Source organism: Argopecten irradians, chromosome 2, assembly GCF_041381155.1.
Source record: "Argopecten irradians isolate NY chromosome 2, Ai_NY, whole genome shotgun sequence".
NCBI lineage: Eukaryota > Metazoa > Mollusca > Bivalvia > Pectinida > Pectinidae > Argopecten > Argopecten irradians.
Window position 1 is genome coordinate 43775423 of NC_091135.1, and position 21185 is coordinate 43796607.

The window sequence follows — 21185 nt, forward strand, 5'->3', positions numbered from 1 at the left end:
AATAATGAATTTCAGAAAAATCCATGGCTTATGTTAATCATATCAAAGAAGTTTGGTAGTCTTCAAGATATCATTGGAAAGTTTGACAGGTTAGTAGTAAAGCCTTAAAAGAATTCTATTTCACCAGGCTAAAAGATGTTATAATCATAATAAAATCTCTACAAATAAGACTACAATAAGGCTCCAGGTCATGATAGAATCCTAAATAAATACTTAAAATCCACCGCAGAAATTCTTAAGCCATTACTAGTATAATGTAAAATATATAAAATCCCATTATGCTTTCACAAAACTCTGCTAACATGTACAATAGGATTCTTTATGAAACATACTTCATTTGGTTTCTTTCTAATGAGGATAATTACATAAATAATCAATTGGTAAAGAATTCTTAAATAGAACGGGTTGATTCCCATACATAAAAATACCTTGTGTACACAAATATATTCAACACCCAAATGGTAAACAAAACAAGCATCGCCCTAAGCATATATCAACTGTGGCTCCTCAAATGTTTATTATGCTTCATTTACAGCTAATACTTAATCAAGAAATGTTGTGTGTTAATAGTGAGATGCATACATGGGGCACCTAAGTGGGGAGTTTATCGTACATGTATAACCATGATAACTACATGTAAATCAATTGAATAAAGTTCGTTATCAGTGCTAGTTAGTTGTCTATTCTTCATCTGAAAACTCGCTCAGAAATTTGTAGTTTATATTCCTATACACAGTTGATCTACACATGTAACAAGAGGCCCATGGGCCTTAACGGTCATCTGACTATTGGCATAACACAACATAGTCATTTAAAGATTTTAGCCATTTTGACCCCTGTGACCTTGAATGAAGGTCAAGGTCATTCATTTGAACAATTTCTTAGCCCTTCATTCCAGCATGCTGCAGGCCCAATATGAGTATCCTGGGCCTTCTGGTTCCTGAGAATAGGGCCCAATATCAGATCTATAGGCCTCTTAGTTATTCACAAGAAGTTGTTAAAATATTAGGTCTCTAGGCCTCTTAGTTATTCACAAGAAGTTGTTAAAAGGATTTTAGCTTTTTTGACCCCTGCTGTGACCTTTAATGAAGGTCACAGTTATTCATTTGAACAAACTTGGTAGTGCTTCATCCCAGCATACTACAGGCCCAATATCAGTGCCCTGGGTCTTTTGGTTCTTGAGAAGAAGTCGTTTAAAATTTTTAGCCTATTTGACCCCTGTGACCTTGAATGAAGGTCACGGTAATTTATTTGAACAAACTTAGTAGAGCTTCATCCCAGCATGCTACAGGCCTAATATCAGTGCCCTGGGTCTTTCGGTTCTTGAGAAGAAGTCGTTTAAAGATTTCAGCCTATTTGACCTTGTGACCTTGAATGAAGGTCAAGGTCATTCATTTGAACAAACTTTGTAGCCCTTCATCCCAGAATGTCAAGGGCCCACTATCAGGTCTCTAGGCCTCTTAGTTATTCACAAGAAGTTGTTAAAAGGATTTTAGCCTATTTGACCCCTGTGACCTTGAATGAAGGTCATGGTCCTTCATTTGAACAAACTTGGTAGCCCTTCGTCCCATAGCCCTTCGTCCCAGCATGGTACAGTCCAAATATCAGTACCCTGGGCCTTCTGGTTATTGAGAAAAAGTCGTTGAAAGATTTTAGCCTATTTGACCCCTGTGACCTTGAATAAAGGTCAAGGTCATTCATTTGAACAAATTTAGTAGCCCTTCATCCCAGCATGCTGCAGGCCTTATATGTGTATCCTGAGCGTTCTGGTTCTTGAGAAGAAGCTGTTTAAGATTTAAGCCTTTTTGACCTCTGTAACCTTGAATGAAGGTCAAGGTCATTCATTTGAACAAACTTCTTAGCCCTTCATTCCAGCATGCTGCAGGCCCAATATGAGTATCCTGGGCTTTCTGGTTCTTGAGAAGAAGAAGTCGTTTAAAGGATTTTAGCTTGTTTGACCCCTGTGACCTTCAATGAAGATCAAGGTCATTCCTTTGAACAAACTTGATAGCCCTTCATCCCAGCATGTCAAGGGCCCAATATCAGGTCTCTAGGCCTCTTAGTTATTCACAAGAAGTTGTTTAAAGGATTTTAGCCTATTTGACCCCTGTGACCTTTAATGAAGGTCAAGGTCATTCCTTTGAAAAAACTGAGTAGCCCTTCATCCCAGCATGCTACAGGCCAAATATCAGTACCCTGGGCCTTCTGGTTATTGAGAAGAAGTTGTTTGAATAAAAAGTTTACGCACAGAGGATGGCGCACGATGACGGACGGTGCATGATGACAGTAGGTCATCCTGACCCTTCGGGTCAGATGACCTTAAAATATGATACATCCATGATATACATAAATAACAAGAGGCCCAAGGGCCTTAATGGTCATCTGATTACCTTGGCAATAATCATATAGGAAATTAATTAGATATTGTGTAATGGTAGCCATCTTGGATTTGGGATCAACCAGAGATGTAATAACACTTTGTCAGGACCACATCAGGATCATTTCATGCAAGTTTCAGCCAAATCGCACCAATAGATCTTGAGAAGAAGTTCAAAATGTGTTTTCAAGATGGCGGCTGTGGTGGCCATCTTGGATTTTAGATCAACCCGAAAAATAACATTACTTTATCCGGACCATGTCAGGATCATTTCATGCAAGTTTTAGCCAAATCCCACCGGTAGAACTTGAGAAGAAGTTCAAAATGTGTTTTCAAGATGGCAGCTGTGGTGGCCATCTTGGATTTCGGATCGACCCGAAAAATAACAACACTTTGTCGGGACCATGTCAGGATCATTTCATGCAAGTTTCAGCCAAATCGCACCGGTAGAACTTGAGAAGAAGTTCAAAATGTGTTTTCAAGATGGCAGCTGTGGTGGCCATCTTGGATTTCGGATCGATCCGAAAAATAACAACACTTTGTCGGGACCATGTCAGGATCATTTCATGCGAGTTTCAGTCAAATCGCACCGGTAGAACTTGAGAAGAAGTTCAAAATGTGTTTTCAAGATGGCAGCTGTAGCTGCCATTTTGGATTTCGTATCGACTTGAAAAATAAGAACACTTTGTCAGGACCATGTCAGGATCATTTCATGCAAGTTTCAGCCAAATCGCACCGATAGAACTTGAGAAGAAATTCAAAATTTGTTTTCAAGATGGCGGCTGTGGCGGCCATCTTGGATTTCGGATCAACCCAAAAAATAACAACACTTTGTCAGGACCATGTCAGGATCATTTCATGCAAGTTTCAGCTAAATCGCACGACGACGGATGAAACATGACAACTATAGGTCGTCCTATCAGATGACCTGAAAATATTGTAATGCACTGTCACGCTATTTGCCCTTTATACTTGCACGTCTATATTATGTATAGTGACCTCCTGTTACATACTTGTATATTTGAGAGTGGAATAAAATCTGAAAATTAAATCTGTTAAGATTTTAACGGAAACTCTCTATGACACCTTTAAAGGGACCAGGTGCCTATTAAGCTATTGCATCATTAATATTGATGGTGGAAAAAAATAAGCTCTCTATAGACTATATACAGAACAAGTATTAGGTAACCAAAACAAACTTCTAACATTTGTATATATACTCCAACGGGAAGGAATATTAGTAAATTTGTTATGAATGCGTTATGTGTGGCGTGCATAACATTAACATCCAGAGAATTTAAATGAGATGTATAATTTTCTTTCATGCAACTGCCAAATATCAAAATATTCTTATTCAAATGGGTTATTCAGCAATTTAATAAAATTAAACAAAACTGAACAATTTAAAAATCCAATTTGATTTAAAATAGTTTGTTGAACCTAAAACAGCCTCATATTACTAGCATTTAATCCCTATTAATTTAATACTGTGATACTAAACACACGCTACATATGAATAGATGATTTAATAATGACTTAACTTGGTGGAGTAACTTGGAAATGACATGGCAGATTGACATTGTGTGAAGTAAAGGTATTTTCATGATTTTGTGTCACTAAAATTTGACTTTCTAGTTATGGGACCCAATCATGAAAAAAAATTTGACTCTGAGAAAAATAGGAGGTTTAATAGCGATAACTATCAAAATCCAAGGTAGCTGCCTGGCGGCCATCTTGTTGACCGATCAGTTTAAAAATGCAATATGCACAACTAGGGTCCTAGCAGAACCTACATATGACATTAGAGAAAGATCCCTTCAGTACTCTCTGAGAAATAGCGGTAACAAACTTTAACTATCAAAATCCGAGTACAATTTACTGCATATTTGAACTCTATATAAAGGACACCTGTCTATAAAGAACAGATAAATATAAATCAACTCCATTTTGTGCAATTTACCACATAATTGACCTCTGTATAAAGGACACCTGTCTATAATATACAGATAATCAACTCCATGTTGTGCAATTTACTACATAATTGACCTCTGTATAAAACGACACCTGTCTATAATATACAGATAAATCAACTCCATTTTGTGCAATTTACCACATGATTGACCTCTGTATAAAGGACACCTGTATATAATATACAGATAAATCAACTCCATTTAGTACAATTTACTACATAATTGACCTCTGTATAAGGGACACCTGTCTATAAAGTACAGATAAATCAACTCCATTTAGTACAATTTACTACATAATTGACCTCTGTATAAAGAATACCTGTCTATAAAGTACAGATAAATCAACTCCATTTTGTGCAATTTACTACATAATTGACCTCTGTATTAAGGACACCTGTCTATAAGTTACAGATAAATCAACTTCATTTAGTACAATTTACTACATAATTGACCTCTGTGTAAAGGACACCTGTCTATAAAGGAAATTTTTCTCATGTCCCTTTAGTGTCCTTTAGGGAAAGGTTTGATTGTATTATGGTTCTAGTTTGGGTCAATGGCTGGTAATGAGGTGTGTGAATCGCAGGTGTCTGGCTAGTATTTTATAATGCCCATCAAAGCCTAACAGAGATGTAACGATAAATCGGTGAGGATACTGACCTTGACATCATCTCTATGGTGGCCTCAGTAATATCATAGGTGGGGAGGATGATGTCGCGGGTGTCGATCGAACCACACCAGGATATGATAGGTATGGGTGAGTCGGTTACAGACCTTTTCTCTAGGGGCCAGTCCCCGAGATTTATAAAGAACTCCATGTCAGGTAATTGTACCTAAACAGATAAGACCATCCATCAGATATTAACAATTCATTACATATTAACAATCCATCAGATATTAACAATCCATCAGATATTAACAATCCATAACATATTAACAATCCATCAGATATTAACAATCCATAACATATTAACAATCCATCAGATATTAACAATCCATAACATATTAACAATCCATCAGACCATTACATATTAACAATCCATCAGATATTAACAATCCATTACATATTAACAATCCATCAGATATTAACAATCCATCAGATATTAACAATCTATTACATATTAACAATCCATTAGATATTAACAATCTATTACATATTAACAATCCATCAGATATTAACAATCCATCAGATATTAAAATTCCATCATTAACATATTAACATCCATCAGATATTAACAATCCATTACATATTAACAATCCATCAGATATTAACAATCCATCAGATATTAACAATCCATCAGATATTATGAATCTGTTACATATTAACAATCTATTACATATTAACAATCCATCAGATATTAACAATCCATCAGATATTAACAATCCATTACATATTAACAATCCATCAGATATTAACAATCCATTACATATTAACAATCCATCAGATATTAACAATCCATCAGATATTAACAATCCATCAGATATTATGAATCTGTTACATATTAACAATCTATTACATATTAACAATCCATCAGATATTAACAATCCATCAGATATTAACAATCCATTACATATTAACAATCCATCAGATATTAACAATCCATCAGATATTAACAATCCATTACATATTAACAATCCATCAGATATTAACAATCCATCAGATATTAACAATCCATCAGATATTAACAATCCATCAGATATTAACAATCCATCAGATATTATGAATCTGTTACATATTAACAATCTATTACATATTAACAATCCATCAGATATTAACAATCCATCAGATATTAACAATCCATTACATATTAACAATCCATCAGATATTAACAATCCTTTACATATTAACAATCCATCACATATTAACAATCCATTACATATTAACAATCCATCAGATATTAACAATCCTTTACACATTAACAATCCATCAGATATTAACAATGTTATTAATGATATGCAAGCACTTGTGACATTTAAGGAACATCTTTGACTCTGAGTTCTTGTAAACAAAAACCCCTGACTTAACTCAAAATTTATGGTATGTCATTAGGTAACTAAAGTAAGACAAAAGTGTCTCACCATAACCAAATGGAGTCTGCATAAGTGGCTGGGGGTACTTGCTGAAAGTATGTCATTTCCCCATGAATTGAATTCCTATTTTTACACAATCTACCTTCAGTCTTTGAGAAAATGACAAAAGATAACAATGGAAAGAGAGACAGACAGATGAACACATGATAATACTACGGCTTGCACTTCTACCACAGAGATGAGAGGCTGTATTAAAACTGCTGTGATCCAAACAGATAGAATCTCTGTTGTTACACACCTTCCTAGTAATAGACAGCAGAGTGGCATCACTAAACATCTTGAATCCTACATGTTGTCCATAGGTTTTCCTATAGACCTGCACAAAACCAAATGACATCAACATCAATAAATTATTTATTATATTTCAAATATTTTCAAAATTCATAATATGTAAGCACAAGAAGAAACTTAAATCAATTATTAACAATTGTGATTTAGTTTTGCTACCTTTGACTTTGTATTTAAAATATGGCATTTAAAGATGCTCCATCCCCAACAGCATTACATGGTACTCATCATTTGAACAATGATTGGTGTTAAATCGTGTATACAGTATATATATGTCTAATTGACACAAAAAGCAATATGAAATAATTTATCTTACTTTTGGTGCAGGCACTCAGTACTTCATTCCATATAGGATATACAATGTAGTGCTGTGGATTTTTTCTTCGGGACACAAATAATTATTTTTTACATAAAAGCCGAAACTTTTCAATAATAGTAATGGTGTAAATTAAGTAACTTTTGTGACTGATAAAAATACTAATCGTCTTATCCTGTTTTAGATAGAGAAAAAATGCAAATTGTCAGCAGTGTAGCATCTTTAATACTATTTCTTTAAACTTCATAAATTGACATTATGAATAGCATCATAGCAGAGCAATAAGATATTCTATCACAAAGTGACAAATCATACAGCGTGTAGTATTACTTATAAAGATCAATACATCATGCAAAAAATATAAAAGTCCAAAACTGAGTAACCTTATTGTTGATAATCCTATATCGACAGAGGCTGTGCATTCCAGCTTGATTGAATCTGGAGATTGCTTGTTTAGCAAGTTTGTCCATGTCGATTTTAGGAAATGGTATAAAATCCTTCTCTATCTGAGTATAAGAACTTTTGCAGCCCATGATCTCCAACCATTTGTCCACATTCATCACTGGACAATAGCAGTCTTCATGGTATACTGGACCTGTAGCAACAAGTATCAGCATGCTTGAAAGTAAAACAGACTGATTTTTGATTACATAAGTTCTGTTGTTTTTGTATGATGTTGTTGTAACCATAATAGCCAAATTTTAGTGATCATTTTATACTAGAATGTTGAAACACCCTTAATTGCCTTTCAATCCTCAATCAGTTTTCAACAGTCCCATTAGCCAATTCTTCACAAACTCTGCTCTGTCTTTTTTTTAAATATAGTTTATAAATGCAAATGGTAAACATTGTGTAAAATCATTGCTATTTGATTCAAAAAGTCCCCTTGAAGTTTTTTCTTCCCTGAATAAAAAAATAGTTATAATAGTCCTTTTGCAATTAGCATCACAAATTTGCATAGTACAAAATTACAAATTCCCAGCCCCCTCACAGAGATTTCATGTTCTACTCCAGATAATAGTTTGCCTTCTTAGGTCCACATGCATAAAATATTTTCTGTAGCAAGATTTTCTCAAGCCTTCTATTTCCCATAGACTATGCATTTATAGAGATTTTCCACCTTCTTGAGTTGTGGAACCTCAGAAGGTCCTTGTGATAGTGAAAATACTCTGTTTCAAGAAAGATTCCTTATTATTATAGATTTCTATTTTCACAAGTGAGTTCTGGGTTTTCTTACAGGCTTATATACCTTTTAGTTGATAGGGTGAGTCTGCTACATGCCGACCATTGTATTTTATATTAACTTGTAGATCTTGGTACGTCTTGAAGAGTCTGAAGCGCCCAATGTATGTTCCATCAAAAGCATCTAGAATCTGGGACCAGGACTGCACTCTATTTCCATTACTTTCACTCACAGTCAGCACAAATGGTTTCTCCCCAATGGAATTTGTTATGCTAGAAAATAAAATACAAACATAAAGGTTATCTTGTGTTAAAAAAAAAACTTTGGAAAAAATGAAGAAAAAGGTCCTGTAGGCCTTTATTGCTCTGCTCACCTGAACCCAATTGCATTGAAAACATTATCATTAGTTTAACAGACAATGGGTCAAGGCTATTTATTTAAGGAAAGTGTAATGTTAAATCCCCATTAGTCATTCATTAACAGTTCTCTAAATCTCCTGATAATTTCATACGATTTTCAAAACGATTATGTAATATTTTGGTTTCTTGAAAATCATAATCAACACTTTTCTTTGTTAGATCATGATATAGATTTTTGTTAGTGGTATATTTCTAAGGTTTTTTATTACAATATTTTCTGTTTTACCAAGTGATATATCAAAATTATGTAACATAAGTTAAACAATTAGAAATGAAACCTGATCATCTCTGTAGAACTTCATGGGGCCTGAATGACCAAGGGATTATCGTGCTCCAACATATTACCACTAGCTCTCCACCAGTGTCGGACAATTACCAGGTTCTGTTATACCATATGTAAATATTTTTGTTTTGAAAATAGAAACAAAATGTTACGCATCTATAAAACAAGAGGCCCTGAGGGCCTGTATCACTCACCTGGTTATTTTTGTTATGCCACTAATGCTTAGTTTCAGAGAAAAATGTTGTTTATATGGATATAGCCTAATTGACCTCTTTAACCCCATCCCTCAAGCCCTGCATGATCAGCATAATCATTTGTACAATTTTCAGTCCACACCCAATAAGGATGCTGGATGCTACTAGTCAAATTTTGATAAATTACGGCACGCATTTATGAAGAAGAAGTTGGTTGGTGATGGACAGATGCCACACGCTATGGTCTGGCATAAGCTTACCTTGGTCCTGTAGACCAGGTGAGCTAAAAATTGATGAGTCTAGATTTATTCCCAAGTTATTATATATAGGATGCTTGAAACTACAAAATAAGTAAATAATGATGTGTAAGCAATTATTTGAGAGTCTGATAGAGTAATTCAAAGGAAAGATGGCAGACAAAATTCTGCAAAAAAGGTTTTAATATACTATAGTTTTGTTACATGCAAATGAAAGCTTAAAATGGGCATGTTAATCTTCAGCATCATTTTAAGTGCATTTGTCAATAACATATGTATCGTCAATACCTCTATACAGGTAGATAAACATAATTCTTTAACTTGTAGGGAGTTTTACTGTAAGACCTCAAACAACACAGTATCAGACATGCCCTTTGATTTGATTTGCATAAAGATAGCATCAACACTAACAAAAGTTGACACCCTTGTGATGTTCAGCAGTAGTGTGTATGATGAGACTGCCAGTGTGCAGTGAGTCGAACTGTAGTTTTGTAGAATTAATACGGCACTAGTATACAGAATGTTTTAAAACAATATAATTTCTTTTGTGCTTAAAAATAAAAAAATAAATAGAAAAAAAAACAAGGCATTACTCCAGGATGTTTATGATCAATCTTTCGCTAATTAAAATGTTTACACTGTTGCTGGCCATATCTCTGATGTTGGATATTTTATGATTTTAAAGCCTTCGCAAGTTTTATTTGATCAGATAAGTCATTGTATTATATATCAAATTGTTGGGGGTTTTTTTTGTTAAAAAATGATTGTTTCTTATTTTATTGTCTTGGATAGTTTATGTACATAATAGCAATAACAATAAATATATTTGTCTAAGGAAAAAAATGATTGCTTGCACTGACATTCACAATGTTACAGTTATTAATGTCCCTTTCTGTATCTGGTTTACAGACTTATCGACTCTATAAGTATTAATTAGAGTATCTAGTTTACCACTAAAAGGACTCCTTCTTTTGTAAGTTTTGTACTTTAAAAACCCTTTAAGAGGTGATGGTAGAAGTTACAAATTAAATGACTATACATACCTAGGTAAAGTAATACGTAAACATGATATTCATTTTTAATAGCTTCCTACGGTTCAGACAGAATTCTATGAATAATCAAGAAGGTAGCACAGCGATAGATTTTCAAAACCTAGATGTGATATGATAGATGATCTTATAAATGGAAAACTGATGAAAGTGATTAAAGGTGGCTATTTGACCCTTAATGATAACACACCCATCCAAAGCAAATACCATAGACAACACAACCATTGAAATCACTATACATACAGTAGCTTGCATATTACAGAGCAATGCAAGGGAGTATATATCTAGATGACAAATCGTACACCACAGTGTGGTATTTTAGTGACAGCGTACCCTGATATATTTACATTTTGCCACTGTGACTCCCATTACTCTAATGATAATCGTGATCTGCATTATGAGCCAATAAATGCAGCCTAGACTTGGTGTAGTAATATCTACATAAATAAATGTGAGTCTTGTTTACTGACACCATGTTAGTCCACACGGGAAAATTAACATTAAAGTTGAATGAACCATTTTGGTATGGGATTAGGATAAGCCACAGTACCACATAAAGGATTGGGTTAAGTCACAGTACCACAGTATAGGATTGGGATAAGTCACAGTACCACAGTATGGGATTGGGATAAGTCACAGTACCACAGTATAAGATTGGGATAAGTCACAGTACCACCGTATGGGATTGGGATAAGCCACAGTAGCACATTATGGGATTGGGATAGGTCAAAGTACCACAGTATAGGATTGGGGGATTGGGATAAGTCACAGTACCATAGTATAGGATTGGGATAAGTCACAGTACCACATATAGGATTGTGATAAGCCACAGTACCACAGTATGGGATTGTGATAAGCCATAATACCACAGTATTGGATTTGGATAAGCCACAGTACCACAGTATAGGATTGGGATAAGTCACAGTCCCACATATAGGATTGGGATAAGTCACAGTACCACAGTATGGGATTACGATAAGCCATAATACCACAGTATTGGATTTGGATAAGCCACAGTACCACAGTATAGGATTGGGATAAGTCACAGTCCCACATATAGGATTGGGATAAGTCACAGTACCACATATAGGATTGGGATAAGTCACAGTAACACAGTATGGGATTGGGATAAGTCATAGTACCACCGTATGGGATTGGGATAAGCCACAGTAGCACATTATGGGATTGGGATAGGTCAAAGTACCACAGTATAGGATTGGGGGATTGGGATAAGTCACAGTACCATAGTATAGGATTGGGATAAGTCACAGTACCACATATAGGATTGTGATAAGCCACAGTTCCACAGTATGGGATTGTGATAAGCCATAATACCACAGTATTGGATTTGGATAAGCCACAGTACCACAGTATAGGATTGAGATAAATCACAGTACAACATAAAAAATTGTGATACATTTTGAATGTAAGTCACAGTTCCACAGTATGGGATTACGATAAGCCACATACCACAGTATTGGATTTGGATAAGCCACAGTACCACATATAGGATTGGGATAAGTCACAGTACCACATATAGGATTGGGATAAGTCACAGTACCACATATAGGATTGGGATAAGTCACAGTACCACAATATGGGATTGGGATAAGTCATAGTACCATAGTATGGGATTGGGATAAGTCACAGTACCACAGTATAGGATTGGGATAAGTCACAGTACCACAGTATGGGATTGGGATAAGTCACAGTACCACAGTATGGGATTAGGATAAGCCACAGTACCACATATAGCACTGGGAGGATTGGGATAAATCACAGTACCATATATAGGATTGGGATAAGTCACAGTACCACAGTATAGGATTGGGATAAGACACAGTACCATAGTATGGGATTGGGATAAGTCACAGTACCACAGTATAGGGTTGTGATAAGCCACAGTACCACAGTATGGGATTGTGATAAGCCATAATACCACAGTATTGGATTTGGATAAGCCACAGTACCACAGTATAGGATTGAGATAAGTCACAGTACCACATATAAAATTGTGATAAGTCACAGTACCACAGTATGGGATTACGATAAGCCACAATACCACATATAGGATTTGGATAAGCCACAGTACCACATATAGGATTGGGATAAGTCACAGTACCACATATAGGATTGGGATAAGTCATAGTACCACATATAGGACTGGGATAAGTCACAGTACCACAGTATGGGATTGTGATAAGCCATAATACCACAGTATTGGATTTGGATAAGCCACAGTACCACAGTATAGGATTGGGATAAGTCACAGTACCACATATAGGATTGGGATAAGTCACAGTACCACAGTATGGGATTGGGATAAGTCATAGTAACATAGTATGGGATTGGGATAAGTCACAGTACCACAGTATAGGATTGGGATAAGTCACAGTACCACAGTATGGGATTGGGATAAGACACAGTACCACAGTATGGGATTAGGATAAGCCACAGTACCACATATAGCACTGGGAGGATTGGGATAAATCACAGTACCACATATAGGATTGGGATAAGTCACAGTACCACAGTATAGGATTGGGATAAGACACAGTACCATAGTATGGGATTGGGATAAGTCACAGTACCACAGTATAGGATTGTGATAAGCCACAGTACCACAGTATGGGATTGTGATAAGCCATAATACCACAGTATTGGATTTGGATAAGCCACAGTACCACAGTATAGGATTGAGATAAGTCACAGTACCACATATAAAATTGTGATAAGTCACAGTACCACAGTATGGGATTACGATAAGCCACAATACCACATATAGGATTTGGATAAGCCACAGTACCACATATAGGATTGGGATAAGTCACAGTACCACATATAGGATTGGGATAAGTCATAGTACCACATATAGGACTGGGATAAGTCACAGTACCACAGTATGGGATTGTGATAAGCCATAATACCACAGTATTGGATTTGGATAAGCCACAGTACCACAGTATAGGATTGGGATAAGTCACAGTACCACATATAGGATTGGGATAAGTCACAGTACCACATATAGGATTGGGATAAGTCACAGTACCACATATAGGATTGGGATAAGTCACAGTACCACAGTATGGGATTGGGATAAGTCATAGTACCATAGTATGGGATTGGGATAAGTCACAGTACCACAGTATAGTATTGGGATAAGTCAAAGTACCACAGTATGGGATTGGGATAAGACACAGTACCACAGTATGGGATTGGGATTAGCCACAGTACCACATATAGGATTAGGATAAGTCACAGTACCACATATAGGATTGGGATAAGTCACAGTACCACATATAGGATTGGGATAAGTCACAGTACCACAGTATAGGATTGGGATAAGTCACAGTACCACATATAGGATTGGGATAAGCCACAGTACCACAGTATGAGATTGGGATAAGTCACAGTACCACATATAGGATTGTGATAAGCCACAGTACGGGATTGTGATAAGCCATAATACCACAGTATTGGATTTGGATAAGCCACATTACCACAGTATAGGATTGAGATAAGTCACAGTACCACATATAAAATTGTGATAAGTCACAGTACCACAGTATGGGATTACGATAAGCCACAATACCACATATAGGAAAAGGATAAGTCACAGTACCACATATAGGATTGGGATAAGTCACAGTACCACATATAGGATTGGGATAAGTCACAGTACCACATATAGGATTTGGATAAGCCACAGTACCACAGTATGGGATTGGGATAAGTCATAGTACCATAGTATGGGATTGGGATAAGTCACAGTACCACAGTATGGGATTACGATAAGCCACAATACCACATATAGGATTGGGATAAGCCACAGTACCACATATACCATTGGGAGGATTGGGATAAGTCACAGTACCACGTATAGGATTGGGATAAGTCACAGTACCACAGTATAGGATTGGGATAAGCCACAGTACCACATATAGGATTGGGGTAAGCCACAGTACCACAGTATTTATAATGCAGCCTCCTCAAGTGGAGTGGGGATGCTGAGTAAAATCTCACCATTTCGATACATTTTTTTTTACTTCCCACCTGCTGTAGAAATGCTAAATGTAAAATATATGTTTAATATTTATTACCTTACTTCAAAGAAAACATTTAATGCCCTTATAAATAATATACTGCATGACATTAGGATATTCCTGGGTACTTTCTTCTCATGGTTTGAAGTTTTCAAATTATTTCGTAAATTGAAATATATTTGTTGCTATTTGTGATGTAACGATGGTAGCAATACTTATGTAAAACCTGATTTGTTGTTTTTATATCATATTTCCATAACAATCACAATTTTTACACGGAAAATTTCTATGAAACAAAACTTTTAGAATTGATATAGTGAGCTCAAAGGGGACTGCCATAGGACAGAAGGATCATCCACAGAGCAAAACAGAATTAAATTTTTGCCAAAAAATTACACAAAAATTTTTTTGATGATATAACATGGCAACTGCAATACAGTATTTAATGGCAATTTAATCAACTTAAATAATATATCAGTTAGGATAGAGAAGATTCTGCCTGTGTAGATTAACTACGACTAAGTTACTTAGTGTAATATTCTGTAATGTCCCCATTTGACCCTGACCTCGAGGTCCCTGAGGGTCTTTTTCTGTATGTTTCACAAGGCCTTCTTGGCGTAGATGATTACCTGGCTGTGTCATAAGTCAGCTACACTATTTTTACAGTTTTGGATCTCAACCACCTCACGATTGCCTCCAGTCAAATTTGTGCAAAATAATCATAACAAATAGGTAAATTAGGGACGCAAAACTAGAAGCCAGAGGCCAAAAGCTACAGTACCACAGTAAGGGATTGGGATAAGTCACAGAACCACAGCATGGGATTGGGATAAGCTACAGTACCACAGAATGGGATTGTGATAAGCCACAGTACCACAGTATGGAATTGTGATAAGTCACAGTACCACAGTATGGGATTGGGAAAAGTCACAGTACCACATATTTGGATAAGCCAGAGTACCACCGTATGGGATTGGGATAAGCCACAGTACCACAGTATGGGATTGGGATAAGTCACAGTACCACCGTATGGGATTGGGATAAGCCACAGTAGCACATTATGGGATTGGGATAAGTGACAGTACCACAGTATGGGATTGGGATAAGTCACAGTACCACAGTATGGGATTGGGATAAGTCACAGTACCACAGTATGGGATTGGGATAAGTCACAGAACCACAGTATGGGATTGGGATAAGTCACAGTACCACAGTATGGGATTGTGATAAGCCACAGAACCACAGTATGGGATTAGGACAAGCCACAGTACCACATATAGCACTGGGAGGATTGGGATAAATCACAGTACCACAAATAGGATTGGGATATGTCACAGTACCACAGTATAGGATTGGGATAAGACACAGTACCATAGTATGGGATTGGGATAAGTCACAAGACCACAGTATAGGATTGTGATAAGCCACAGTACCACAGTATGGGATTGTGATAAGCCATAATACCACAGTATTGGATTTGGATAAGCCACAGTACCACAGTATAGGATTGAGATAAGTCACAGTACCACATATAAAATTGTGATAAGTCACAGTACCACAGTATGGGATTACGATAAGCCACAATACCACATATAGGATTTGGATAAGCCACAGTACCACATATAGGATTGGGATAAGTCACAGTACCACAGTATGGGATTGGGATAGGTCACAGTACCACAGTATGGGATTGGGATAAGTCACAGAACCACAGTATGGGATTGGGATAAGTCACAGTACCACAGTATGGGATTGTGATAAGCCACAGAACCACAGTATGGATTAAGATAAGCCACAGTACAACGATATGGGATCAGGATAAGTCAAAGTACCACATATAGCATTGTGATTAGCCACAGTACCACAGTATGGGATTGGGATAAGCCACAGAACCATAGTATGGGATTGGGATAAGTCACAGTACCACACTATGGGATTGTGATAAGCTACAGTACACCACAGTATGGATTGGGATAAGCCACAGTACCACAGTATGGGATTGGAATAAGTCACAGTACCACAGTATGGGATTGGGATAAGCCACAGTACCACATATAGGATTGGGATAAGCCACAGTACCACATATAGGATTGGGATAAGCTACAGTACCACAGTATGGGATTGGATTAAGCCACAGTACCACAGTATGTGATTGGATTAAGCCAAAGTACCACATATAGGATTGGGATAAGCCACAGTACCAACATATGGGATTGGGATAAGTCACAGTACCACAGTATGGGATTGGGATAAGCCACAGTACCACATATAGGATTGGGATAAGCCACAGTACCACATATAGGATTGGGATAAGCCACAGTACCACAGTATGGGATTGGATTAAGCCACAGTACCACAGTATGTGATTGGATTAAGCCACAGTACCAACATATGGGATTGAGATAAGTCACAGTACCACCGTATGGGATTGGGATAAGTCACAGTACCACAGTATGGGATTGAGATAAGTCACAGTACCACCGTATGGGATTGGGATAAGTCACAGTACCACAGTATGGGATTGAGATAAGTCACAGTACCACCGTATGGGATTGGGATAAGTCACAGTACCACAGTATGGGATTGGGATAAGTCACAGTACCACAGTATGGGATTGAGATAAGTCACAGTACCACCGTATGGGATTGGGATAAGTCACAGTACCACAGTATGGGATTGAGATAAGTCACAGTACCACCGTATAGGATTGGGATAAGTCACAGTACCACAGTATGGGATTGGGATAAGCCACAGTACCACCGTATGGGATTGGGATAAGCCACAGTACCACCGTATGGGATTGGGATAAGCCACAGTACCACCGTATGGGATTGGGATAAGCCACAGTACCACCGTATGGGATTGGGATAAGCCACAGTACCACTGTTTGGGATTGGGATAAGCCACAGTACCACAGTATGGGATTGGAATAAGCCACAATACCACAGTATGGGATTGTGATAAGCCACAGTACCACAGTATGTGATTGGGATAAGTCACAATACCACAGTATGGGATTAGGATAAGCTACAGTACCACAGAATGGGATTGTGATAAGCCACAGTACCACAGTATGGAATTGTGATAAGTCACAGTACCACAGTATGGGATTGGGAAAAGTCACAGTACCACATAAAGGATTGTGATAAGCCACATTACCACCGTATGGGATTGGGATAAGCCATAGTACCACATATAGGATTGTGATAAGCCACAATACCACCGTATGGGATTTGGATAAGCCAGAGTACCACCGTATGGGATTGGGATAAGCCACAGTACCACAGTATGGGATTGGGATAAGCCACAGTACCACATATAGGATTGGGATAAGCCACAGTACCACAGTATGGGATTGGGATAAGCCACAGTACCACAGTATGAGATTGGGATAAGTCACTGTACCACAGGAGAGACGACTTTCAAACGAGAAGTATCATGGCAACCGTATTGGAGTTGTGAGCCATTGAAATGTGCTTACAAACATAATTTAGACTTAAAGATGGGTAAATAAATGATCAATTACTGGATATTGCTGAATTTAAAAGCAAATTTCCTCATCACAGCTAGGCCAATTGAATCATTTTCACCGCTGGATGTTTTACAACACTTTGATTGATGGGACAAAATCATAGCTCTGTCTGTCGTTTATATGTCATTACAGCTTAAACCATGAAAAGATGCTATACTGGAAGTCATTCAGATACCCCGCCAAATGGAGATATCAATGCTGAAGTAAGTTTGATTGTGGAGACTTATGTTTATGAAAAAAAAACAGGAAAAAGGAAGTTGAGCTAAAGAAAGATGGAGTATAATTCAAGTAGAGCGGGGCTGCAATTGTTGAATCAGGTATACAGCCTTGACATTTATATTAGACTATATACACAAAGATGGAAGGAGTTTTGCAAAGTAACATTTACCATTTACCATGATATTTTCAGCAATGTTTCCATGATAACGGAAAAAGTGCAAAAAATGAAAACCTAAAAATAGCAAAAGGTACTACTAGACCATAAAAAGAATGTGTCTATGAAGTTTCGGGAAATATCTCTGCTGGTTTTAGAGTTATGCTCCGGAAATGAACCTGCTACAAAAATATGCTATTTTCAGCAATGTTTCTATGGTTACAGAAAAAAGGACACAAAAAGTGAAAACCTAAAAATAGCAAAAGGCACTACTAGACCATAAGAACAATGTGTCTATGAAGTTTCATTGAAATATCTCTGCTGGTTTTAGAGTTGTGCTCCGGAAACGATTCTTACACAAAAATCTGCCATTTTCAGCAATGTTTCCATGGTTACAGAAAAAAGTACAAAAAGTGAAAACCTTAAAATAGCAAAAGGCACTACTAGACCATAAGACTAATGCGCCTATGGAGTTCCGTGCATATATCTCAACCGGTTTTCCAGTTATGCTGCGGAAACAAACCTGGTACAAAAATATGATATTTTCAGCAATGTTTCCATGGTTACGGAAAAAGCGCTAAAAACGAAAACCTAAAAATAGCAAAAGGCACTACTAGACCATAAGACCAATGTGTCCATGAAGTTTCGTGGAAATACTCTGCTGGTTTTAGAGTTATGCTCCGGAAAAACCTGGTACAAAAATATGATATTTTCAGCAATGTTTCCATAGTTTCGGAAAAAATCCAAAAAATGAAAACCTAAAAATAGCAAAAGGCACTACTAGACCATAAGACCAATGTGTGTATGAAGTTTCGTGGAAATATCTCTACTGGTTTTAGAGTTATGCTCCGGAAACCATTCGTACGGACGGACGGACAGACGGACAGAACCCATTTGTATATCCCCCGCCAACGATAACAAATAGACTGGTCCTGTTAACATCCGGTTTAGGCAAGTTATACAATAGAATCAAATTCCCATCCCCTGGTGAGTTACCCTTTGGTCCCATGCTGAACCTAACACTATATGATTTTGAATAAAATCTAAATCTCAAGCATCTATTTAGGGAATGCTTCTTATCAAACCCATTTTATTTTCATAGAGAAGAACAAACAAGAGGCCCAGAGCGCCTATCTCGCTCACCTGGTTAATTTCTTAAATATCACAAAATCTAATTACAATTTGAATCCCTCACCACATACAGCCTAGGTAAATACCTGTATGAGGGATATCCATTGCTTCATAGACAAAATAATTACCGGGTAATTAACATGGATTTAACCTATTTGCAAAACTTTTGGTGCATACTGCCCCTCAGGTCCACAGGGGGTTTGAACAAACAATAATTTGTTACCAACAAAATATTATATCATGTGCATACCGGTATTTATTTTCACACAAGAAGTAATTTATATGAATTCAAATAAAATCATCACTCAGGTCCCCAGGGTATAAATCAGCTCAACCATTTGTACAATTTTGAACCCCAATCCCATAAGGATGCTACCAATGCATTATGAGCACTATTTCATGCATTTATGGAAATAACCTCATTGACCCCTTTGGCCGCACCCCTAAGGCCCTCTGGGGGTCAGCCCAATCATTTGTATAATTTGGAATCCCCACCCCATAGGAATGCTGCAATTGCAACAGAAGTCGTTTACATAGAAATCGTAAAATTTATCCGATATTGGCCCTGGCCCTCAGGTCCCAGGGGTCAGCCCCATTGCCACCATTTGTACAATTGTGAATCCTCACTTCATAGGGATGCTACCATGCTTTCTGTGAAGAAGTTGTTTATATGGAAAAAGCCAAATTGACCCCTTTTGGCCCCACCCCTCAGGCCCCCAGGGAGTTAGCCCAACCATTTGTGCAATTTTGAGTCCTCATCCCATAAGGATTGATAATACCGGCCCAGCAGAAAGGAATTGTTGACTGTTGATGGACAGACAGATATGGACACCTTAATATGCCACAAGCTCACCTATGTCCTTTCAACTATATGTGAGCTTAAAATTGAAGGATTTGGGAGCCCAAACCATACATAGTCCTGCAAAGTGCAAATGTCCATCCCTTTTTGCCCTAGCTACCTCTTGAATGGCCCCTTGATGGGTCAGACACTGTACATGCATAACATTAAATCTAAATCTCAAGCATCTAAACTAAAGGAAATGTTTTTCATCAAACCCAGTTACATTAATTTCTTGTAGTAGTCTGTATCAGACCATTTGGTCATGGACTGATGAACATTTCTGTTTATAATGTTAGTACAGTCACAACAACCACACCCAGTAGTCCTTTGTACCTTAGCCCAGAGGTTATTGATCTGGCGTTCATACGAGTGAAGCTCCCATTATTTTCAATCAAAACATTTCTTATTGGTTTTTAAGCCTTAAACATCTAGCTGTATATCTTTAAAGTATGTGCTGTCTTTTTCATTGGAACGAATCAAGAACAACTTTTAACAGTTTATTTATCACTAAAAATTACAAACATTTTGAGAATGATAAGACTTACAAAGTGTAGGTTATTATTTAATGAAGTCAATATGAGCTCATATTGCCAAAAATCATGATATTTACATCTGCTAGATGTGCAGTAAAATGAATAATCTATACACATGGTTAAACCAAGAGGTTAAACCAAGAAGCTGGAAGCAGTGATATAAAATCTCATTTCATATTTTACAATAGCTACATGTATAACTAAAATATAACTTCTTATGTAAGTCTTAACAAAAACACAATTAACACACAAGAAAAAATAATTTTCACTCAGCATAAATTCTGTGTTAATTACGTTACTTATTTTTA

At 36.9% G+C, this 21185-nt stretch overlaps 1 protein-coding gene across 1 annotated transcript in view; it reads right to left on the reverse strand.

The window, feature by feature from the left end:
• Positions 1 to 21185, reverse strand: part of LOC138315615 (protein O-glucosyltransferase 2-like) — a 58276-nt gene that overhangs the window by 17653 nt on the left and 19438 nt on the right. The window contains exons 2-5 of the mRNA XM_069256762.1: positions 8289 to 8494; positions 7423 to 7634; positions 6674 to 6751; positions 5005 to 5177 (exon numbers count right to left, since the gene is read on the reverse strand). Coding sequence (XP_069112863.1) covers positions 5005 to 5177; positions 6674 to 6751; positions 7423 to 7634; positions 8289 to 8494 — 669 coding nt within the window. The remainder of the gene's footprint in view (positions 1 to 5004; positions 5178 to 6673; positions 6752 to 7422; positions 7635 to 8288; positions 8495 to 21185) is intronic.